Source organism: Rousettus aegyptiacus, unplaced genomic scaffold, assembly GCF_014176215.1.
Source record: "Rousettus aegyptiacus isolate mRouAeg1 unplaced genomic scaffold, mRouAeg1.p scaffold_m13_p_4, whole genome shotgun sequence".
Lineage (NCBI taxonomy): Eukaryota > Metazoa > Chordata > Mammalia > Chiroptera > Pteropodidae > Rousettus > Rousettus aegyptiacus.
Window position 1 is genome coordinate 157097580 of NW_023416307.1, and position 24651 is coordinate 157122230.

General features: G+C 59.4%; 1 protein-coding gene and 1 long non-coding RNA gene across 6 annotated transcripts in view; one reads left to right on the forward strand and one right to left on the reverse strand.

The window, feature by feature from the left end:
• POC1A (POC1 centriolar protein A) overlaps positions 1–24651 on the reverse strand; it is a 75699-nt gene that overhangs the window by 45183 nt on the left and 5865 nt on the right. For 3 of the 5 annotated variants that reach the window (XM_036219157.1, XM_016133165.2, XM_036219155.1), the window contains exons 1-7: positions 13883–14130; positions 11322–11406; positions 10220–10391; positions 9656–9835; positions 8358–8465; positions 7400–7515; positions 1872–2005 (exon numbers count right to left, since the gene is read on the reverse strand). In XM_036219157.1, the coding sequence (XP_036075050.1) occupies positions 1872–2005; positions 7400–7515; positions 8358–8465; positions 9656–9835; positions 10220–10391; positions 11322–11406; positions 13883–13900 (813 nt within the window). In that variant the 5' untranslated portion in view covers positions 13901–14130. Of the gene's footprint in view, positions 1–1871; positions 2006–7399; positions 7516–8357; positions 8466–9655; positions 9836–10219; positions 10392–11321; positions 11407–13882; positions 14131–24651 lie in introns of those variants that run through there. The other 2 variants (XM_036219156.1, XM_016133166.2) reach the window with 1 other exon arrangement.
• Positions 14223–16826, forward strand: LOC118601645. The gene is made up of 2 exons (XR_004950437.1): positions 14223–15111; positions 16107–16826. It is a non-coding gene; the product is annotated as an uncharacterized LOC118601645 (long non-coding RNA).

Consider the following 24651-nt stretch of genomic DNA (forward strand, 5'->3'; position numbering starts at 1 on the left):
CCCGGGCGAGGCTGCCTCAGAACTCTGGGCTAGCCAGGCCCCAGGATCCCCACCCCCCGGCACCCCGCAGTGGAGCTGGCGCCACGGGTCCCCCAGGAGGAGCCCGAAGACCCAGGGCAGGCCGATCCTGAGTGGGAGTGTCCGTGTTTGATGGGGGCTGCGGCTGAGAAGAGAAATGGACGGAGCCTCTCGCTCTGCCCCCTCTGGCACTGGAGATGCAGCACCCCCCGACCCCCCTAGCACCGCGCTGACGCGGCCCACCTTGCCCGGCCTAACCTGTCCCGTGCCTTCTGAGCTCTGCGGACCTCCCTGGGGGGTCCCCGCTTCCCATGAGCCCCAGGGGGTGGGACCGTGACATCCACTTCGTACCCCTGGTGCCAGCCCAGCGACCCGGGGGATGGGTGGTGAACAGACAAACGCGCGGCAAGGGAACGAAGGCGAGCCCTGCCCCCTGCCTCCCCGGGCGCCCTGAGCTCCGTGCCCTAAGGAAGCGACGACTCCGCGGGGCCGTTTCCCACCCTGCAACCCCGAGCGCCAGCTGCGCCCCAGCCTAGTCCTCGCATTTCGAGGTTCGAGAGCAACGAGCCGCCGCAGTTAGACTTGGCCCGTGTCCCTTCTCGGGGAGAACGGCGTCAGCGGGCTCCCTCTGCGGGCCCGACGCGGGGCCTGAGCGCGGGAAGGGCGTCTTCGACACCGCGCGCAGGTTCTTGGGCCAAGGGCGGGCAGCTGGGCAAGAGCCCGCGCGGGGGGCGCGGGGGGCCGGGGTCGGCCGGCGGCGCCGTCCACGCCGCGTGGCTCTGTGCTGCCATTTCTCCCTTTTGCCGGGAGGGGAGGTGGCAGCAGCGCATGGGGCCGCGTGCTGTCCTGGTCGTGAGATCCCAGACTGGCTGCACGGGGCTTTAACAGCTGACTTGCCGAATGGCCAACCAAGGTCGTTGCCAAGAAGCTGATGCCAGGAGCAAGTCACTCCAGCCCGGTGGCCGTACAGCTCACTCAGATGTCCCCGCGGGTCCTGACGGGGAGGACGGGAGGCCGAGGGTGGCGAGCAGCCTCCTTGTCCCAGGGGAGCAGGAGGATGGGCCCGGGCCCCACCCCAGGCTAGGACCAACGGCCTCCGTGTGTCCCGACTCCAATGGCAGAGGGCTCTGGAGCCCTGGGCTAGACACCTCGCACCTGACTGCTGGCCAGGGCCCCCACCCCGACCCCATCTCCGTCCTGCCTGCCTGCTGCTCACAGGTGGAGAGGACGAACTGCAAAGCTCTGGTGTCCAGACCCCCGCCCCACCAGGGTGTGGGGACCACGTCCTGACAGGAAACGTTCTTTGCCCACAGGAGACAGCTCGGCCACAGCTCCTGGCGGGGAGAGCCCCCGCCGCCCCTCACCTCACCCCCAGGGCCGCCCGCCTCCGCGCACCCAGGGCGCCCGAACGAACGAGGGGGAAGCGTTCCCTCCCGCGCGCTTGTGTCTGCAGAGGCCTGACGTCTGCAGGACCCGGAGACCCTGCAGGGGTGGCTCAGGGCGTGGGTCCCAGGGCTCCGCTCGACACTGGACCCAGGGAGGCCTGGGGTCACGAGGGGACAGACTGCATTCAGCCCCCGGGGGCAGCCTGCCAACCAGATCCAGATGCCTCATGCCCACTCCCCACCCAGCTTGGCTCCTGCACCCGCTTCTCAGCTGTGGGGCCGTGGTCAGGCCCCACACTCCCCCTGGAGGCCTCGGGTCTTATGGGGGGCAAGCCCGTCTCTGCATCTCACCCCACTGCCCAGACCACGAGGGAGCCACGGATACCGCCCCCAGTGGGGTCCAGGGAGGGGCCGCCGCAGGGGACCTCCGCCCCGCGCACGCCAGGCGGTGCCCGGCCGCGCCCTCACCTGATGCCCATGGAGCGTGTAGAGCAGCCGGCCCTCCAGGAGGTCCAGGATCTTCAGGGTCGAGTCGCTGGAGGCTGTGACCAGGTGGTTCCCCGAGGGGTGGAAGGAGAGGGCGGTCACCGCAGCACTGTGCACTGTGGGGGGACGTCAGTCAGGCGGCTCCGGGAGCCCGCGGCACAGCGGAGGCCTGAGAGACATGGGAGCCCCACGGGGCTTCCCAGGGGAGTGGCACGGCCCAGGGAGAGAAGACTCGTCCGGGCTGAGGACGGAGGGCAGAGGGCAGGCAGCGGGAGCGCATGGGGCGCAGCCAGGGACCGAGCCACTCCGCCTGAGCCACCACGTGGGGCGCAGTGCCCAGAGGGACGCTGTCCCCGCGCGGCCGCTTCAGGGAAGCCACGCGGCAGGCAGACCCTGAAACACGACCCGAAGCCCCTGCCCCGGGACAGAGCGTGTGGGGGCAGGTGAGCGGACAGCTAAGACACGCTCCAGAGCCAGCCAGGCGGGGGACCCAGCGCGGCCTCCCCACTGGCCCGCCGCACGACCTCGAGCCGGCAGCCGGGCACGCTGGGCCTGCACCGCGTGGGAGGGGTGCCGTGGGGGCGTTACAGCTCAGGCCCGTGAGGCCTCTGCACAGAGGGAGCCCCCGGCGTCCCCTGCAACTCCAGGTCCCACCATTCTACCCACTCAGCAGCTCCGCGCTGCCCGCCGCCGCAGCCCGAGCCCCGCCAGCCATCCTGGCGTCCTTGCTCTCCGAGGTCTGGCTCTGTCGGCTCCCCAGCTACGGGTCCTTTCCACGCCTTGTCCCCCTGGGCCCTGGAGACTTGCCACCTCTTCCCCTGACCTCGAAGCTCACTGCTCAGTCACCTCCACAGGGACGCCTCCCCTGACCTCCCCGCCCAGGCCACCCCCTTGCTTGTCCTCCCGAAGCACCCCAAGTGTCCAGTCAGGGTATCCTTCACAGCAGGGCCCCCCATGAGACAACGTGCTCCATGAGGCAGGGGCTGCGCTGGGTCCTTGACGCAGAAGGCGCCGCTGGCGGGTGAGGGGGACCCAGGCAGGCCACGTGGGGGCGGCACCCAGCTGCAGCACAGCGTCCTAGGAAGACCCCATCACCGCGGGCCTGGCGAGGAGAGCCAGTGGAGCTGAGATAACCGTGACCTCGCCAAGTGAGAAGCGCCACAAACATGGCCACGAGTCCAAACCCCAACCCCTCCTCCCGGCACTGTGGGGCCACCTGCAAGGAACCAGTGCTGGCCCGGGAAACGCACCCCCCGTGATGCGGCCCTCAGCGGCGGCCACACAGGTGCAAGGGGCCCGCGGACCCCAGCCCAGACGACGCGCAGATGTGCCTGGGTGTGGGGACGGGGCCCGAGCACGCTCGGGCGACAGCGAGTGCTTCCTGTGGGACGATGTTCACGTCTGAACGCCGCCTGCACGTGAGGCCGTGCGGGAGGGGCCGGCACCCTCAGCGTTTGCCCAAACGGGGCGCGTGGAGTCAGGGTGTGGACATCATGCCAAGGCCTCCTGCCTGGTCGACCCACTCAAGGGAGAAATGTCCCCCAGAGACAGTACCAGGGCCCTGCCCCACGGCAAGTGGCAGGGCTGTCAATGGCCTCCTGGCTGGTGGGGGACGGGGGTGCGTCTGGAACCGTTCACTCAGAAGAGAGCGCGGTCTGGCGCGCCAGGCTCTGGGGACGCGCCAGACCCCAGCTCGCCCGCCTTGCACACTCACTCTCGTGCCGCGTCCCGGGCCCACCAGCCTGGGGCGGCCGCTCTGGCTCTGCAGAAGCAGTGGGTGGTCCAGGGAGGCCTCATTATCAGAGTCACCCGTGCTCAACAGTCCCCCCAAGGGGCTTGGCAACCCCCCCAGGGGGGCGAGCCTCCCGCACGAAGCCCGAGTGACTAGCCACAAACGACCCGCTTTTCGTCAAGCCCAAAGCGGCAGGCCCTCTTCTGGGCTCCACGGCAGGTATCAGCGGTAACGGATGGCCGATGGCCATTTGGGCACAGTGTGGGCACCTGGCTGCTATCCCCTCCACCTGACGCCAGGATTCTACAGGTCACCAGGAGCCCAGAGAGGGTGAGACCGAGGCCACTGCAGACCCTGCCCCCAAGCACAGGGAACTGGCCACAGCTGGTGGGCAGCAGGTGCCTGAAGGAGAAGCCTGAGCACCTGCCACCCACTCCGCCCCTGCGGCCCCGCACGGAGACGCCCTCCGCACCCTGGCCGCTGCCCGCTGGGCTCCAAACCGGCCCGGGGCCCAGAGAGACCCGAGGGCAAAGCAGGCGGTTCCTTTCTGGGGCAGCCCTCCCCACCTGCCCACCGTGACCGGCGGCTCTGGGATTATGGGGACTGGACTCGCAGGGTGAAGGTGCTCTGACCAGCAGCAAAGGACCCTCCGGACGCCGTCTCTGCGAATGCCGCCCACATAAACGCCACGTAGGGATGGTGGGGAAGAGCCAGTGCCTCGGCCGATCTGGTGGGACGGCACACTGCCTCCCGATCGAAACACCAGGCAAAGGCTGCAGGCCCGCCCTGCTGGCCACGCCTGGGCCGGGGCCTGCTGAGACCCGGCGGGCAGAGGACCTGGGACCTGAGCTCCAGCAGGACCTTCTGGGGAGGCCGAGCTGCGCCCCCCGGGGCCCGCACAGTAAATGGTTAGAACTAACTCAGTGCAAGTGGCCCAGGCGGGGTGGTGGATAGATGCCAAACTCGGGGTCCCAGCCGCGTGATCACGGGCGCGCCTCACGCGCCCCTCTGTGAAGCGGGGACTACCCCCACGCGGCTGCCATCCAGGCCTGCCCCTGGACGAGAGGCCCGCACGTGCCTGGAAACCGCAGAGCACACCGTGGTTCTGGGTTGGGGCTGCTGCTCGGCTGTCCCAACAGTCCCAGTGTGGGCTCCGGGCTTATGGAGGCCACCACCCCCCCCGCGGGGACGGGCTCCCCCAGGGCTCCGAGGGCCCCGCCGACTGCCCCACCGACTCCCTGCTGAATCGGGAAACGGGAGCTGCTCCCCACAGCCATCAGCCAGAGCCAGCCAACTCCTCCCGGGGACAAATGGCGCCAGCTGCCTGCTGCAGCCCAGGTGACCCTGACCACCTGGCGCGGACCAGGAAGCGCCCTCCACGGACCATGGCTGTGGGCAGCTGGCCTCACACCAGTTTCATGAACCGAATCCTCTCAAAAAAGCCCAAAGCCCACTCAGCAGTGCTTGGCGTCCACCCAGAGTCACCGGGGGAGACAGTGGACGTCACTGTGCCCTTAACCACTCTCACCAGGCTTTCCTAGAGATCAGGGACAGAAGACCGCTCAGGCACCCCTGCCCCAGGTCTGGAAGCTCCTCTCGGGGAATCGGCTTCCAAACAGATCGCCCTAAACTTTCGGTGGGCTGCCTGACCCACGGACCTGGCCTCAGCCCTCTGCAGGCCCCAGCGCCCCGGGCCCGGCTGGCCGCCACCCCGCAGCATGGGCTCTTCCCCTGCTCAGCCCCCCAAGCCCTTCCCTGGGCCTGGCGCTGCTCCACTCTGGCGCCCGGCCCTCCCTGGACACCAAGCACGGGCAGCCTCCCCGCCAGTCGCCGGCTTCCTACCCAAGCTCCCGGTGCTGCTGTCCTCGCATGCGCCCCATCCCTTCGCTCCTCGAGTGACGGGCTGGTCCGGCACTGCCGGCCGGGCCACGCCTTTGGACTCTGGGACAGAGCATGGCATCCGAGGCCCTTCCAAATGAGTGCCTGGTGCTGCGGCACCCCACAAACACCAGGCCCGGGTCGCCGACCCATCAGAGGTGGGCCTGGACCCTCCCAAGACTTCTGTGATACTGACCACGCCCCTGGCACTGCAGTATAACCCCACGAACCCCATGAGGAGGGCACCATCGCCTCCCCCTTCAGACAGGGCCAGCTTGTGCTCCCAGCCGCTGCGGGGCCTTGTCACCTTCCTCCCCACCTCTCCCTGTGCAGGCCGGCCCTCCCGACCCCAGGCCCCGCGCCTGGAGGCGGCCTTCACGCCCCGCACGCCCCGCCGCCCACACACCTTCCCCGATCTCCGACTCAGGCTTCTGAGCCTGAAGGAGGGAAGGAGAGGTGGTGTGGCCTCCAAGTGGGAGGCAGACTCTGCTGCTGCTCTGTTCTAGAAGCCTGTGTGTGTGAAACAGGCAGCAGCAGCGAGGAACCTCCCAAGGCTCCCCGTGGAGGAAAGAACCCGAGCTTGCGGCTGGCCCCCGCCGCCTGGTGGTGGTGCAGGGCACTACAAGCCCCGACCGCAGACGCGGACCCCTCAGGAGCTCCTTGCCTCCTGACTCAGCACCACTGTCATGGTCACCAACGCTGTACGTGGTTCCTGATTTGTGCCAATCACTAAGTCCTTGACTCGGACAACTCAAAACCCTCCCAACAGCACCTGTGAGACAGGCCACATCACTGTCCGGGGGCTCGACAGGCACAAGTGACCTACTCAGCATCACACAGCTAGGAGTGCTGAGCCGGCCACAGAGCCCCCCACCCCGGTGCTTCTCAGGACTGGGATCTGCTCCCCCTTCAAGGGACGTGTGTCACCCTGGTGACCCCAAGAAAGTGCTGTTCTCAAGCTCTTGATAGTTGGCTAGGAAGGTTCTGTGAGCTGTTGGGGGGCGGCCCTGAACCCCAAGCCTACACCTCTGTCTCACCTTCAGGTGTGAATTTTGGAAGTGAGCCCATGAACTCTCAACTCAGCCCCACGGGCAACCACAGCTCTTCCCCCAACTCCGGCTACACCCCCCGGGTGCCAGCCCCGAGCCGCAGGCCCGCCTGCCCCCACTCAGCCTCCCGCACAACCCACAGCTGCTCCCCCTCGCTGCTCCCTTCACGGGGATCCATCCCCACACTCGGGGTGACTCACAGCTCTGCCCAGTCACACTGCGCTCAGGCCAGCCCCACACTCCACCGCCCTCAGCTGTGGCCTCCCGGTCACAGCCACGTCTGCCCTGCCCCATCCGCCCTGGAGCCCGGCTCAGCCACTGCCCTGACTTCCAAGAGCGACAACTGAATAGAGGACACAGCCTCCGGCTGCCTCCCGTGCCCGGCCCCAAGCCCAACTGACCCTCCAGATGGCTCACAGCTCCACATCTATGGAGGAGACTCTGTGGGGCCAGAGATGGCCGACATCCCGCCGACGCTGACCTCTTCTGACAGACATGCCCCCTTCGGCACAGGTCAAGGGTTGTCGCCTTGGCCCTGGGGGGCAGAGCCTCCCACACGCGGGGAGCCGAGTGGCTCAGGCAGCCCCTGGGGGAAGCCCCTTGAGAGGAGCCCCGGCCAGAGACCCAGCGAGGGCTCCCCGTCGGGCCTGCAGCGGGCATGCGGCTGCCGCCGAAGTGCCTAGGGGACGCCAGGTCGCGTCACGCTCCATCCCCCGGCCGCGGCTCCGTGCCAGGACGGCAACGCCACAGGCCGCCCGCCTCCGAGGGCCCGAAAGCCCCGGGACGCCCCGCCGGCCAGGGCTGTTGGCCGCCGGGCGGCGGGGCGGCGAGGGGCGCCCGCGGACACTCACGCTGGTAGTGCTGCAGCAGCCGGTGCGTGCGCACGTCCCACACCTTCACCGTGCTGTCCGTGCCGCCGGCGGCGACGCACGTGCCGCTGGGGTGGAAGTCCACGCAGGAGACGAAGCTGGAAAGACAGGAGCCGCCACGCGGACGGGGCGCGCGCGCCGGCTGGGAGCAGACCCCCGAACGCCGAGCACCGTCCCTCAGCCCAGGACCCCCTCCCTCCCGCCTCCCTGCCGCCCGGTGCCCTCAGCAGGCGGCCAGGGGAGAGGGAGCGGAGGGCGAGAGCAGCGGCTGCAGTGACGCCGGTGGATGCACCAGGGGACAAAGCCAAGCACCGACTCTAAGTACGAGGCGGGAAAGCGGCCTTTGGACCACCAGGCAGCCGGCCGCTCGGGGCTTTCAGAGACAGAGCTGGGGCCCCAGCACCCGTGCGGGACTCCCAGGCCGGAATCGTGGCGGGCTCTCGGGAGGGGCCCTCACCGGCCTCACCGAAGAGGGTGAAGCTGGGCTTCATCCAGGAACCCAAGACAGGTGAGTCCCTGCTCAGACGCAGGCCCCTCCCTCTCCTGACGACGCAGCCCAGCGTGAAGGGCCGCCACCCGCAACGAGACCACAACGGTCCCTCCACTCATGAAACCACCGCCAGGTAACGCACCAACGTGCTTTCTGGGGCTCTGGGCTCAACTGCTTTCAGAGAGACGTGCCACAAGTCTGAGAACTAGAAACTGAAGGGAAAAGGCAGCCGCCGAGACGCGCATGCCTTGGGGTTAAGCACGGCCCTCCCCTGTGGGAACGGGGACGAGGCCGGACCTTCCGGTCACAGGAGACGACGCGGAGACAGAAGACAGGGAGCAGCTGAGATGCGGCAGCTGGCGCCGCCGCCCTCGGAGGCTGTGGGGCCCCGTCGTGTCTGGGCCCGCGCTTTTTTTTTTTTTACAGATGGACGATGGTCTGGGCACTCACCTGCCATGCTCACAGTACGAGTGGACACACTCGCGGCTGGTCTTGTCCCACAGCTTGACGGTCTTGTCATCACTGGCAGACACGATGAGCCGTCCGTCAGGGGAGAACCTGAATCAGGCAGGGCACAAGTCACACGACAGCTAACGGACACCGTGGGCCCACACGCCCCCTCCCACAGCCACCTCCCTGCACTGCCCACTACCTGGTCCCGGGCATCAGTGCGGCTACATGTCCTGCTGTGTGTGGCCCAGGTGACCCTGGGCAAGTGGCGTCCCTCTGAGCTGAGGCAGGCGCAGGGGGCACCCCACGCTGCACACGCCATGTGGCAGTGTGCGTGCTAGCTGCTGGTGCTACCGGCATCGGGTGGTCCCGGGCCCGCCATCAGCGCCACTGTCCTGTTCTAGGTCCCCCAAGTCTACACGTGACTCTGAGGATGGATGAGCAGAACGCAATGTGCCAACAACGAAGTGGAGGTCTTGGACCCCACTACCAAAGGGCAGTATGGGCTTGACACCCCTCTGCTGGCCTGGGCCCCCCATCCTCAGGATCCTGATAATGAGGTCTCGGAACAACCAGGGACCTCCCAGGACAAAGGAACAGGCGCCCTGGAGAACAAGTAAGTTGCATGGGGTCCCCAGAAGAACACAGCCACAGCCCCCAACCTGATTCCCAGTCTCCCGGTGTCCCCAGACACCCACGGCCTCCTCCTCTGGAGCACAGAGATTTGACAGGGGAGCTCTCTGCTGAAAGGAACAGACTAAGCCGGACGCAGGCTCATCTGTGTCTGCAACTCCTGAACCTTGAAAGGGCCGTTGGGTCACTCTATCCCTACGCACTGCCCCTCCCCACCGCCAAAGCAACTCTGGAACGAAATCAACCTCGGAGGAGCAGGACGCCCCGGGGGAAAGCGGGCTAGCCTCAGACTCGGTCACCCCCAGCTCTGCCACGTTCCCGCCACGCGCCCTGCGCCCTCGTCTGCAGGGGGGACGCCGGCCGGCTCGAGGACTGCGGGGGGATCGGGAGGAAGGTGCAGTGGCAGGGCGGACAGCGCCTTCCTGTCGCGCCTGCTCTCGCTGCCGTCGCGCCTTGGGCTGCGTCCGCACGGGGGGCGGGTCTCGCGGCCAGCAGCTCGGGGGAGCCTCCCAGCAACTTCCGACGGAAGGAAGAACTGCTGCTGCCCCCCTCACAGACAAGGAAGCCCGGGGAGCGGCTCCTGTGCCCAAGGTCGCGGTGCTGGGTCCCGGCAGCCCGTGCCCCCGCCCCGTCCTTCCGAGGCTCTCTGGCGGGGTGACGCTCACCTGGCACAGCGGACCCAGTTGATGTGCTGGCTCAGTGAGAACAAGAACTTCTGGCGATGAGTCGACCACACCTTGACCGTCTTGTCATCAGAGGCCGTTACGAGGGACTGGCCGTCGCTGCAGAAATGGACGCTCCTCACCGTGGCCGTGTGAGCACGAAACACCGTTGACTCACCTTTGCTAAGGGGACAGGCGCCCAGAGTCAGGAAACCCCCGACAGCGACGTGAAGGCCCACGAGCACGTCGAACCTTTCCCCACCCCTTGGGGGTCCCTCCCAAAGTCAGTCCGGGCCTGAGCGCCCAGTCCCCAAACGGGGCGGCCAGAGGCCCCTGCTCGTCCAGGCCTGAGCAGCGGCGGGTGGAGTCCCTTTCAGGACAGCAGGGTCAGCCCAGAACTCATCGCCGAACCCGAGGGGAAGGCCCCAGCTGAAGCCTCGGCGTCTGAGGGCACCTCCTCGGGAGGGGGTTAGATGTCCAGTCCAGAGCCAGGATGGGGAGCCGCGTGGGGACAGCTCTGGCACCAGGCCCCAGACTCACACGAGATCCTCAGAGTCTACAACTCACACGTTGGGTACCCAGATTCGAACAGTCTTGTCACGGGAGCCCGAGGCAAGCAGGTGTCCCGAAGGGGAGAAGTTCACGCAGGTGACGGCGTCCTTGTGGCCCGCGAAGCGGTAGGCACGTGACTGGGGCTTCATGTGCCAGACCATGAGGCACGAGTCCACGGAGCCGCTGGCTGAGGAACGTGGGAACGCCGTGATGCTCGGCCCAGAGGGCCCCGAGTCTCCACCGGGACCCTGGGGTGATGGGGCGGGGAGGAGGTGGGGGGAGTGGGGAGCAGCAGCAGTGGGGTTCACCTCCAGTGAACCCAAGTCTGGGGAACCTATGGCCTGCCAGCTCTCCGAGCAGCAGGCCCACCTGGGAACCGGATCACGAGGTACCCTCATGTGCCGGCCCTGGGTCCCAGTCTCCCCACAGACACGCCCTGAGGGCCCTAGACGGCAAGTCTTCCCAACGCTGGGGAGCCGGCCCGACCCCACGGGCCTTTTACCACTCAGAAGCCTAGAGGAGGTCCCCGAGGTGGACCAAAAATGGTTTCCGTTTCCCATTAATCTAAAGTGACCACAAGGCCAGCAGCCTCTGGCGGGGGACCTTGACCATAAGATGAAGGGGAAACCTTGCCCACAGAAACAAGGATGGCTGCGTATGAACCCCCAAGCGGCCAAATCGGGGGGTGCTCGGCTGCAGCACGAGGGCGGCGGGGCGGGGAGTGCCGGGCCCGACCCCCTTCCCACTGGCAGGCGTCTTCGACACGCTGTGCCATGTTACTGCGGCCAACGAAACTGACAAAGACGCAAGGAAAAGGAGCCCCTCCTCAGGGCCCACCCAAGACGTGGCCGGGGCACATGAGAAAAGCCAGAACCCAGTCCCACCCTCAAAGGCTGTGGGGACCTTGGAGGCCCCAACCTCTCTGGGCCTCACACCCTGCCTGCAGAATGGAGCCCGCGAAGCCCAGCACCCAGGGAGCTGCTGCCTGAAGCAAGGCGCAGGCACAGAGCGAGCACGGGGGCCTCACAGTGCCCTGCTCCCCCCACGCCGCCCCCAGGGGGAAACCCGGCCTTCTCGGCTCGGAACCTAGTGCCTGGAACAAGACGCCTCCTCTTACCCAGCTGCTTCATGTTGGGACTGAAGTCCACAGAGGTAACTGCATCTCGGTGGCCTTTAAAATGCCTCTCCAGCGACGGGTCCTCCTAGGAGAGACCAGGGTCAAAGGCGTGAAGGCTGGTTGAGGAAGAGGCAACAACCAGGAGGGTTTAAGCACGCTCACGCATGACCTTGTATAAAGAAAACCCTAAGGAGCCCACTAAACAAACATCAGAACTAATAAACAAGCTCAGGAAGATTGTTGGGTACTAAATCAACAGACAAAAGTTACTTGCATTTCTGTACATGAGCAATGGACGATCTAAAAAGAGCAAGGTGGTAATTCTACTTATGATACATTTTAAAAATGTAAATAAGCTACTAGGATCATTTATGATATATTTAAAACTTAAATAAACTTGGGAATAATTTAACAAAAAAGGTATCCAATGAAAACTACAAAACATCATTGAAAGAAATTTAGAAAGAACCAGATAAATGGAAAAACACCCCATGTTCATCGTTTGGAAAACCTAGTATTTTTAAGATGCAATGCAAATTGATCTACAGAGTCAACATGACCCTGAAAAAAATCCTAGGTGACTTTTTATGCAGAAATTGACAAGCTGCAAAATCTTTTTCAAAATCCAAAAAAGAGAAAAAGCAGCCCCTGTAGAAAAGAGTCTGGCAGTTCTTCAAAAAGTTACAATCATCGAATGACCCAGCAATACAAGGTAAAAACCCAAAAGAATTAAAAATATGTTCACACAAAAACCTGTACACGAATGTTCACAGCAATCTCATTCTAATAGCCAAAAAGTGGACAAACCCAAACGCCCGCTGACGGGTACATGGGTGAACGAAATGTGACCTATCCACGCGATGGAGTGTCAGTCGGCCGTGGAAGGACCGAAGCGCTGGCACAGGCTGGACCCTGAAAACGTGTGCCTGGGAGGGCAGCAGGCACGGAAGGGCCCATTTCATCTGATTCTGTTTACGTGAAATGTGCGGGACAGGCAAATCTATGAAGACAGAAAATAGATCAGTGTGCCAGGAGCCGGGGGGAGGGAAGGAAGGAAGGGGAGTGACTGCTTAATGGGAAAGGTTTCTTTGGGGTGACAAAAATGTTCTGGAATTAGATAGTGATGGCTGCACAACACTGTAAAATTACTAAAAACCACTGAACTTTACACTTTAAAAGAGTGAAGGTTACGGTATGTGAATAAGGTCTCCATAAAGTTATTTAAAAAAAAAAAAAAACACACGAAGGATTCTGATTCAGGAATCAGAACCCGTACGTTCAATCCCACAGCAGAATGGCCAGTGAACCCAAAGGCCAGCCCTGGAGGGGCCGCTGGTGGCATCACGCCCATCTCCACTCCACCCAGGGTCAGAGAAGCCCTAGTTCAGGACCCCACTTAGGAAGCCATGGAGATGACACTCCAGATTCTCCACCTAACAGCAGTTCCTGCCTTAGCACTTGAGGTGTTAGATCTCAGCACCGAGCAACCACCTGTCCCGCCCCAAGCATCAGAAACCTAAGCCCAGCAAATCCTCCTCTTGGGAAAAAAATCTCCTCGGGGTAGAGCAAGGCCAAACTGCCACTCCAAAGAGCTGTAACCAGAACAGAGGCCCCCATGGCTCAGTGCCCAGCTCCGCCCCCAACACACCAGCCAGAGTCTCCCTTTCAAAGAGAGGGAGTGGCGACTGGGGGAGGGCCCCAACGGAGCAGCAGCTGACCCACCTGAGTCTCTAGGATGAACAAGAGTAAGGCAGTACTCACCTCTAGGCCCAGGGGGGAAGGGGCAAGTTCAGGTCCACTCCTGATGGGAGACGGGGAGAACTCACAACACCTTCTCTCAATCCCCTGGGCTCTGCGGTTCATGACTTCCCCCAAAGTGATTTATATATTGGGGGCTGGGGAGGTCTTGTGGGAAGAGCACTAGATAAGGGGTCAAAGGCCTGGATCCCAGCCTAGGCCCTCTGCTCAAGTCCCCAGATGGCTAAGAGGACCAACGGGCCACCACTCGGCCTCTGGGACCCAGACAGATGGCCAAACTCGAAACAATCTCTCAAAAAGTGGGGCTATGGAGTGTCCCCCTTCTGGCCTCTGGAGGAGCCTAGGACTCAGTGTGGGCAGCCAGGCCCAGGTCACATGGCATGCCTGGGCGGTCCCGGGCGTCCCAGTGGCCTGCTGTTCCCACCTGTCGGAGCACGATGTACTCTCAACAAGCCTCCATCCAGCCCTCCGCTGCTCAGGATGGTTGAGGCTGAGACCAGAGAGGCCCGGCGCTGGCCCTAAGTCACACCTCCAGTCGGGACGTACTAGCGTGTCCCCGCCAGGACGGTAACTTTGGGGGCAGGAACCTGTGTGTTCGCCCCGGTAGCCTGCACAGGTCCCGGCACGCAGGAGGCGTTCACGAGGTCTCCCGACTCGGCGACCCCTGCACAGACGGTAGCCTGGGGCCGGGGAGGGCGGGCTCGGCTCCCGCCCGCCCCCCTCGCAGCCTCCGCGCCAGCCAGGAGCCCATTACCCCCGCGAGGAGACTAAGGCCCGGATGGCTGCCGCCAACAGGAACTTACCGGGCAGGGCGCGGCCATGGTGCTGCCGGGGGGCGCCCGAGGCGCCGGAGGAGCCGGGGCAGGCAGCGGATACCGTGGCGGCGCGTTCAGTTTCCGCGCCCCCAACCGCCGCCAATAGCAACGCGGGTCGCGTCCCCGCGCCCCGCCCACCGCGGTTAAAGGGGACGCAGCGCTCCGGATGCTGGCCGCCTACCGGGGGCTGAGCTGCCGGGCCAGGTCCGCGGTCTCTGCGCCCAGCCGCGCCAGGCCGGGCACCCTGCAGACGGCGCCGCCAAACGCCCCTGCCCGCCGTCACTCATCCCCCCGGAGAAATTAAGGAGCCCAGGATGAGGGGTTCGCCCCGCCGGCCCGTGACCCGGTTACCCAGACGGCGAGCGCGGCCTTCTGGGAAATGTAGTTCCTGAGCGGCAGCCACCGGGTGTCCGGAGGCCGATAGGACTACAATTCCCAAGCGGCCTTGAGGGCGGGACTGAGGGGCCCGGACTTAACCGCCCACGGCGAAAACGGCGAAAGTCCCGGAAGTGCAGGGCTCGTGAGTCGCCGAGCCGGCGTCCCCCTAAAGCGCCCGCGGCTGGGCGCTCGCGCCGCTCCTCACGGGCCAGCCCTTCGCTCCTCGGGGCCTCTATAAATGATGGCTTGCTCCTTCGAACGCGCTTAAAACAAGTGTCGCTTTAGAAGAACGCCGATCAGTTGGAGTCACGTCCGTGGGGTGGAGAAATCTGGGATTGATTCTAAGTCCTCGCCCTGATGCCTTGTGGGACCTCAAGGGAAAATACCTCCGCTCTGCGGGCTTCGGTTCCCCGTGTATAACGTGAGCGAGTGTGCGGAGCCGGGTCCCCTCGGGGATCTTCAGCCCTTCTAAGTGAATTATCTGTTTAAAAGGCACGGAGACCATGCAGGGGCCTGGCCACCGGAGGCCGCTCCTGCTCTGCCATCAGAAGGTCCAGCTGTGTGTAGACCTTTCTACTCCACACCTCACTCTGAGCACCGTCCCAGCCAGAAACTGACCTGGCCCTGACGTTGTTAGCAAGATTCAAGAAACCTCCTTCCACGAAAGAATATTTAGCCTATATAAAAGTTTTATGACCTTATTTGAGCCAAAATTTCGAGGACATGCCCGGAAGCAAAGATCTCGACAGAAAAAGCTCCAGGAATGGCAGTTTTGCAGCTTATTTTATACTTTAGAATCAAAAGATGTCCGCGAAAGCCATTGGTGATAGAATAAAGAGGTGAGAGAAAGCAAAGCCTTCTCTAGGAGTGGATAAAAAGCAAAATAGATAAACTTCTTTTACATTGATGGATACATGATAATTAACTTTTACATTAAGGAGAGGTGGTATGCAGGCAACAAGATAATGTGGGTGGGCTTGTGCTCTTTCTTGTGCATGCAGAAAATTACTCTGACATTTCACAGGTATGTTATCCTAGATGCATAAGAAAAATGGACAGGGCTCCCTTAAGGTAAAGATTGACCTTTGATAACTAAGGAAGCTTAGGCCTGAGATGTCACTAGACTTCTCGCCGTCGCCTGCCCAGCTGAGAATTTCTGATCAGACCATCCCGTGTGGTTGCTTTTGGTCGCTGAACTTGTCAGGCCTTCCGTGTGCCCTCACTAATAGTTCGTCAGGTGTATAGCATAGCCCCTTTGTCTCTCACACTTCCATCACCTCCCTTGGGCACATGGGCTTGGCCTGCGGACCCCAACACTTATTAGGATCTGGCCAGACCCTAAGGTTTCCTACTACATCTCAGACCTAAGGCAGTGTTTACCTGGACCTGCAAACCAGAGCCCGATTCAGTAAACTCAGTTTAGGGAGCCAGAAAGTGGGGGTGTGGGTGTCTCCTTCAGAACTGGAAGGTCTGGGGACAGACACAAAAAACAGATGACTTTAATCCAGTCTTTGCTGTGATTGGCATAAGATTAGTTCCTCTGTCTTAGAAATATTCAGGCTCATTTAACTTAGATACTATGAAATTCTCCTTAAAACAGGTATAGTATCACTCACACCCTGAAGTTGTTCAACGCTGTTCAAAGGATGATCTCCAAGCTATAGAACACCTCCTGACCTACAGGAGCTTGTAACCTACAAAACCGAATTTAGAAAAACTCTTAGATAAAATGATTTTCAAATGTCAGATTTGCTACAAGTGAGAGGTACTGGAAGATTATATTCATCCTCCCTAGTCTTTCCAGATCCCACTGTCTTCTGTCTTTACCTTTCAGGGAGTTGTTGGGGTTGCCTTATCCCCTCTTGCTCATTTATTTTCCAAAAAATGAAAATAGTCAACTCTGCCAACATCACCTAGACAACCCAAGATCCACTGACACGACCTACAAAAACCAAGACTGATGCCTCTACTTTCTTACTGAGCTGCTGCCACCTGGTGCTGCCTCCAGACCGGACTCCACTTCTGACCGAGGCCTCCATGTTGGGAGGCGGAGCTTAATATTGGAGGAGCCCCACTGTTGGGTGGGGGGGACCTCCGTGTTCAGGGGAGCTAGAAGGCAGCTTCTTTTTCAAGTCACCTTGTGGCGGACATGTCTCCATCCTGGTACAAAGCCCACAGATGCCTCCCCACACACACAAAAGACTCTTTCACTGTCATCGCAGAGCCCCCTGCCCAAGGGCCAAGACTACCCTAGGGCCAGGCAGAGAAAGGAGAAGGGGAGGTAGGGATTACACTCACCCACATAGCCCATCAGTAGAAAGCCCCATTTAAGCTCTCAGTCTGCACTGTACCTGCTGGATTTGAAAATCTGAGCAGGGCAGCTCAGGCATGACCCAGGGTCAGGCAGATCTAGGGGTGAGTGATCTAGATCACCTCTGGGCTGGGCAATCTAATGTAAACCACACCACCTCTCCAAGCCTCTCCATCCTCAATTGTAAAACAATCATAATAATCCTGCTACAGTGGGGGAGGGAGGATTCACTGAGCTATTAATTCATGTCAGTTGAGCTGCCACTTAATACATGTGGCGTCTTACTTGACCTCGGTCACATCATGTACCTCCTTTAGCTCTGCCTCAGATCCCACCACTCCCCCTGGCTCACTCTGCTCCAGCCACATTGGTCTTCTTGCTGTTCTTTGAAGAAGTATGTACCAGGCACACTCCCATCTCAGAGGACTCTTGCACTGGCTATTGTCCCAGGGTCCACTTGGCTTAGTCCCTTTCATCAGGACTTTGTTCAAACGTTACCTCAATGTAGCCTCCCCTGACCCTCCTACTGAAAATGCCGGCCGCCCTCGCCTTCCCCCGCGTTATTTTCTGCCAGCGTCTTGTTTGTTATTTCTTCCCCCTAGAACATCAACTCTGGAGAACAGATTGACCATATTCCTGCACCCAGCATAGGGCCTGGCAGCACAACAAATATTTGCTGAATAAATAAATGAATCACAACAAGATTGCTCATAATAGAATTTGTGATGGCAGGACTTGTTTTCAGCTGGAGAGGAGGGGAAGGGATTAGAGTAATCAGGAAAACTTCTCTGTGGGAGCAAAGAGATCTGAACTTTGGAACATAAGTAGGGTGTAGGTCGATAGGGGAAAAGAATGACAGTTCCAGTGCAGGGAGCAGCCTAGGCAAAGGTCTGGTGACAGGACTGCACATGGAGTGTCAAGGGAGCAGGGACAAAGCAGGCGGGCTGAGGAGTAAAGCTCAGTTGTAAGGCCGCAAATGTAGTCGAGACTCATGAGGATCAATCTCAAGGGTCAGGGGGGCCACATCTTCCCTCCTAGGACTGAGGTGAGCCAAAAGACACCCCTCACAGATGGGGCTGTCATATTAGGTCTGCTTGTTTTAGGAGTGACCCACACAAAGAAAATAAAGGATAAAAATCATATGATCCTATCAATAAATGCAAAAAAAAAAGCATTTGATAAAATCAAACATCTATTTATGATAAAAACTCAGCAAGGTGGGAATAGAGGGAACATAATAAAGGCCACACATAACAAAGTCATACTCAGTGGCGAAAAGCTGAAAACTTTTTCTTTAAGGTAAGGAACAACACAAGGATGTCCATTTTCACTTTTATTCAACATAGTATTGAAAGTACTAGCCACAGCAATCAGATAAGAAAAGAAAAAAAGGCATTGACATTGGAAAGGAAGAAGTAAAACTGTCATTATTTGCAGACAACATGATACTATATAGAGAGAACCCCAAAGACACACACAAAAAGAAATTATTAGAACTAATAAATAAATAAAGTAGTGAGATATAAAATTAATATTCAGAATTCAGTTGCATTTTTATATACCAATAAAGAACTTCCAGAAAGAGAAATTAAGAAAACAATCTCATTTATGATGGCATCAAAAATAATAAAATACCTAGGAATAAATTTAACTAAGGATGTAAAAGACCTGTACTTGGACAACCGTAAGACATTAAAGAAATTGAAGAAGATGTAAATAAATGGAAAGATTTACCATGTTCATGGATAGGAAGAATTAACAGGAAGGATAAAACATCTATACAGATTCAGTGCAATCGTTATGAAAATACCAATGACGTTTTTCACCTAACTAGAACAAATAATCCTAAAATTTATATGGAACCACAAAAGACTCTGAATAGCCAAGAACAGTTCTTCCTGAGAAAGAAGAACAAGGTAGGAGGCATCATGCTACATAATATCAAACTGTACCACAAGACTGTAGTACCGAAAACGACATAGCACTGGCATAAAAACAGATACATCTATCAATTGCACAGAATAGAAACCCCTGAAATAAACCCATATCTATATTGTCAATTAATCTATGACGAAGGAGTCAAGGATGTACAATGGGGTAAAGATACCCTCTTTAGTGAATAAAGTTGAGGAAAATGGACGAAAAAAAATGAAACTAGACCACTTTCTTACACCATATATAAGAATAAACTCAAATGGATTAAAGACTTAAGTGTAACAACGCCTCCGATAAGGACCTAATATCCAAAATATACAAAGAACTCATACAACTCAATAACAACAACGATAACAAAAAATGATCCAATCAAAAATGAGCAGAAGATCTGAATAGACTCTTCTCCCTAGAGGACATACAAATGGCCAACAAATATATGAAAAGATGCTCAACATCGCTAACTATTATGAGATACCATCTCACACCTGTTAGAATAGCTATAATCAATAGGACAAGTAATAAATGCTGGAGAGGATGCAGAGAAAAAGGAACCCTCATACACTGCTGGTGAGACTGCATATTGGTACAGCCCCTATGGAAAACAGTACGGAGCTTCCTCAGAAAAACTAAGAATTGATCTACCATATGATACAGCAATCCCTCTACTGGATATTTACCTCAAAGACTTGAAAGCCCATATCCGAAAAGATATTTACGTACCGATGTTCACAGCAGCATTATTCACAGTGGTCAGGACATGCTAAAGAAGCTGTGGTACATATATATAATGGACTATTACTCAGCCATAAGAAGAGATAAAATACTGCCATTTGTGACAATATGGATGGACCTCAAGATAATCCTGCTAAGCAAAATAAACCAGACAGAAAATGTTGAAAATCATATGATATCACTTATATGTGGGATATAAACCTAAAAGCAACAAATGAACAGGACAAACAAACAGAGACTCATGGATGTGGACTATAGACTAGTGGTTACCGGAGTGTAGGGGCTGGGGGAGGAGGGAGTAGGTAGACGGTTAAAGGGGTCAAATATAGGGGGTCGGGGGAGATTAAAGCGGGTAAAGGGGATCGAATATATGGTAGCTGAAGGGAACTGGACTTCGGGTGGTAAACACACAATAGAATATACAGATGTCAGATTATAATGTACACCTGAAAATTATATAATTGTGTTAACCAGTGTTACCCCAATAAACTTAATTTTTAAAAAAAGACATAAGTGTAAGACCGGAAACCATAAAACTCCTAGAAGAAAACATAGGCAGCAAACTCTTTGACATCGCTCTTAGCAATATATTTTGGATGTCTTTTTGGGCAGGGGAAAAAAAAATACAAATCGGACTATACGAAATTAAAAAGGTTTTGCACAGTGGAGGAAACCATCGACAAAACAGAAAGACAACCTATTGGTGGGAGAAGATATTTGCCAATAATACATCCAATAAGGGGCTAATATATCCAAAATATATAAGAAAACTATACAACTTAATGTAAAAAAAAAAAAAAAAGACTATCTGGGCAGAGAACCTGAATAAACATTTCTCCAAAGAAGACTCACTGATGGCCAATAGACACATGAAACTAGTCAAAGTCACTAATCAGAGAAATGCAAATTAAAACCACAATAAGCTATCACTTCACACCTGTCAGAATGGCCATCATCAATCATCAATAAATCATGTCTCAGGGTCATTTGCCTGACGGTGAGGAACCACCACTTCCAGCCTGTCTTGCATCGGGCCGGGGGGCTTTGAGGCAAAGAAAGCCCTCAGCACAGGTCTGTAGTGGCAGCAGGAAGCCAGGCTTGTGTGCGCCACAGTGCCCGGGGGTGCGTGTAGGTTCTAGTGTCCTGTTAGGTCACAGGGACACAGGAATTCGTGGGGGGGGGGGGCGGCGCTGTGACGGAAGGGCGGGAATAAAGCGGGAAGGTTGGTCAAGGAGCAGAATGGGGCAACGCCAAGACGGGAAGGGTCTGAGGGCTCAAGGGCATGTCCTCAGAGAGTGAGCTGGGAGGCCCCAGCAAGGACAAGCCCAGAGAAGCCCCTTCAGAAAGGGGAGAGGTCTGGGGACAGGCCTGGGCTGGGAGACCTGGGGAGCAGCAGGAGAAAGGCGGCTGGCCACGGGGAGATCCTCTCTGCATAAACAGTGGGTGGGGGGGCCAGGTGGTGGGGTACCAGAATCCCCACATGGACAGCTGCGAGCAGCATCAAAGACTGAGGCCACCGCAGAGCTTCGGGGGGACAGTGAAGGGTGCCCCTGAAGCATTCCGGGAAAGGGAAGGAGGGAGCTGGAGCTCGGGGAAGCCTGGACACTGGAAGTCTTTAGGAGCTAGCAAGGAAGATGGGAGGGCCCCCAGCTGGAAGGGCATGGGGTCTCCCCTGAGGCTGTGTGGGGGGGAGGGTGCTGGAGGGGTCAGGGGGTCGAGCCAAGGGAGAAGGTGACAGTTCGGGGGCTGTGGAGGAGTGCGCCACAGGCCTGGTACACAGTAAGATTCAGTAAGTTGTAGCTTAAAAAAGACAAGCAGGTGAGGGGAGGGTGTGAGAGCTCAGCAGGGCAGACCTTTCCTGCAGGTGCCCACACCCTCACGTGTGCACACAGGTGTGCAGGTGCGAGTACCTGACAAGCCAAACACCACTCAAAGAGTTAATTAAACCCAGGAGGGCCAGGACAGGTGACCCAGGGGCCTTAGCCCGCAGCCCACCTGCCATGCAGAGCCATTCAGAGAAAGGCTTAGGGACTAACGTCAGCTCGCTGGGCAGGAAGTCTCCAACATCAAAGCCTTGCTCGTTGGAAGATTCCTTGGAAACCCTGAGCAAGGCCACCCCTGACGTGTACACACGTTCACACCCCCACCCCCAAGGCTACTCAAACCCACGGCCTTGGTGTGACGCGGGAGAGCAGGGGGCAGGGCGCAGCCAGCACGGACATTGTCGGGGGAGGCAGGACAGAGAATCAGACAGGTCCCGGGACCCCAGTGCCACTCTGGGCAGCCACCCCCACCTCCTAGAGGAGGAGGTCAGTGGGGTTCTGCCACACCCCCACCCCTCCCCTAACTCCTCCTGCACCTGGCAGTCAGACAGGCCTGGGCTGACCTTCCTTCCCTCAGCTGCCTACTGAGGTCACCAGCCCGGCACGGAATATCCTCTGAACTCATCAGGGTCACCGCGGGCAGCTCCCTGCACCGAGTTCACCTGTACAGTCGTGACCGCTGGGGAGCTGTGCCAGCAACGCGAGTGTCCCAGTGATAGGGCGCAGGTCGGCGCTGATAAGGTTCAGGCAACCGGAGGACAGAGCCCAGCCTTCCACGGGGCGCTCCCCACCGCCCCTGCCCGCGGCCCCATCCTCCACCCCGCCCCACCCATGGCATCAAGCAGGGAGCCTCGCTGCACGCCCTCCCAGCCACTCAGACTGGCTCAGGTGGCCTACGCTTCAGCCCTGCTGGAGGCTCCTTCCCTGCCCCCACCCCCGCCCCCGTCCCCAGGGCTGCTCTGGGCCCCCTTCACTTAAGGGACCCCTCCCCACCTTTGCCAAGCACTGTGCTCAGCACTGGCATGGAGCCGGGAACACTTTGGTGGCACAGCCTTGGCCGCACTGCGCTGGCACGCAGGGCTGTGCAAGGCCTCTCGGAAGGGCAGGGCCACGGGAGCATTGCAGGACAGATGGGTCAGTACTGCAAACAAAGGCCAAGGTGGTTCTTCGCTGGGTGGGTTTAAGGGACAGAAAAATAAGCATGGGGGGAGGGGGTGTCGTCTAGGTGGGTGAGCCTTGCGGGCTCCATGGCGTCCGCTGAGCGACAGGAGAGCCTTGCCCAGAGGGGCTCTCTCCGGCTTCTCTGCAACAATAGGAGGGGTTTGTCAAGCGTAGTCCCAGCAGCAGCCCCGAGAACTTAGAGAAATGCGGGTTCTGGGGAGCTCTGCTGAGTTTGGGATGCTGGGCAGGGTGCAGAGCCCTCTGGGTGTCGGGGGCCCCTCGCGCAGCATGGCTCAAGCGCTCTCCCCACCAGAGGCTCTGAGAAGTTGGGGACAGGCACACTATCAGCCCCTCCCCCTGCACCCCGCACCCCCGGGCTCTGGCAGCACGCAGCCTGTGCGAAGCTCTGCCAAACCCCCAAACTCGAACCGGGTTCACCTTTGCTCAGCCCAGCCAGATTACACAACGGGCTTTCCTAATCCACTTGACAATAGAACAACTTTTGTCAGAGAACACCTGTTAAGTGCCCCACCCCCCCATCCCACACTGCGCCTGGCATGCGGCCACCACCCGGCCACCCTTTGGAAGGTGTACGAATCTCTCGGATCTCTCTGGACCGGATGGCTTCCCTGACTGGGCCTCGGTGGTTCCCACTGCCCAAGCCCTCAGGGGTCCGGGAGGGTCGAGAGCAAGAGGGGGAAGAGGGAGGGGCTGCTGCCTTGGCCTCCTCTCCAGCGCCGAGTGCCGAGTGCCGAGTGCCGAGTGCCCCGCTGTCTCAGCTTGTGGCTGAGCTGGAGGCAGCTCTCCTAGAAGGCTCTTTTTGTCGACTGTGTTATTTGGAGAAGGCTTGGGCAGGTGCCCTGGGGGTCAGTCCCGCTGGCCCCCTGTCTCCAAGCTGGGCAGCCCCCTCTCTGGCCCTGCCAATAGCCGAGCATCAGGCCTGCCTCACTGGTCCCTTTGGGGCCTTAGGCACAGCTGGGCTGTCCTTTGCTCCACGGGTCCATTCACTGGCAAGGGGCTTATGGCCATGAGCTCAAGTAGAGACTCGGGCCAGACAGCCCAGCTCCAAGGAAGCCAGGGCCCAAGAGGTGCCAGCGGGGCCACAAGATTGTCGCTGTCCCCATCGCGCGTGCCAGAAGAGACTTGGAACCACAAGGTTCGTGCCCCCGTTAAACAGGTGGAGAAACGGAGGCCCCGTCACAGCTCCCTGGGTCCACACCGATCAGCCCGGACGCGGTCAGAGGCGTGCAGGCCCATCCGGACGCCCTGGCGCAGGGTTGCCACGGAGGGGGCCGGCTGAGGGAGGGGCGGTCAGCGCTCTGCACAGCCTGACCCGGTCAGGGGTGCGGGAGGCGAAGGGGCAGCGAGGTCCCGTCCCAGGGAGCTAGTGAGCGCTCGCGGGGTGGGGGTGGTGGCAGTAAGGACGAGGGGTGAAGCAGCGCACGCGATCCTGTGACCGCGCTCTGCTCGGCCCACGCGGACGTGGCGCGTGTACGGCGGCGGCACACCCTGGCGCGCTGCGGCCGGCCCGGGGGTTTGCTCGTGTGTGGCTGGGTGTGGCTGTCCGTATACCTGTTGCTGCCTGGCTCGGAGATGGGGCTGTGAGTGACTCTGGCACCTATGGGCCTGGGACCACGTGCAAGTTTGAGAAATGTCCAGGCGCGCACCCATGAAGAGGACCGACGGGCTGCCCTGGCAGAAGCGTGGCCCTGAGAACTGTCGCTTCACAGCTGCCAGCAGTTTCCTCTCTGCCCAGACGCGAGCAGGCCATGGAAAAACTCTCTTCTAAGTGCAGCTCCCCAGATACGGAGGCGAGGCCTCCTGCGGTCCTGCCATGTGCTGGCCACGGAGGGCAGCGGGCGACAGGCCAGGAGAGGGATTGGGGTCTGGGATGGGGAAGTCTTGCCACCTGCCCTGTGGCCCGTCTCCCAGCTCAGCTCCACAGGACTTCAGTGTGGTCCTGATCACACAGGCCACAGACCCAGCCCAGGGCTGGCCAGAGGGTGAGCATGAGGGAGGCATGGAGGAGGGTGCACGGACCCCTGGGAGGGCCGGTGTGAGCTTGAACCTGAACGAGAGGAGGTGCGGTGGCAGGGCGCTCAGGATGGGGGCACCCACAGATCTCCCTGGGGCACCCGGGTTCCTGGTAAGAGGCCTGGCTCGCATTCTCTGACCTTCTCTGGGCTGTGGGCTGAGCGGCAACCTGCTCCCCACTTTCCGCACCAGCCTCTTTGTTGACACAACCTGCCCACAATCGGCCTCGTCTCTGAGGCCTGAGAACACACCTACCACACTGCACACACACACGGCACACAGAGAATCCTCACTCACGCACCCGCTCCATTGGCTCATTCATGCACACGCGTGTGCATTTGCTTGTTTGTTCATTCATTCCAGACACTCACGGAGCACTGCCT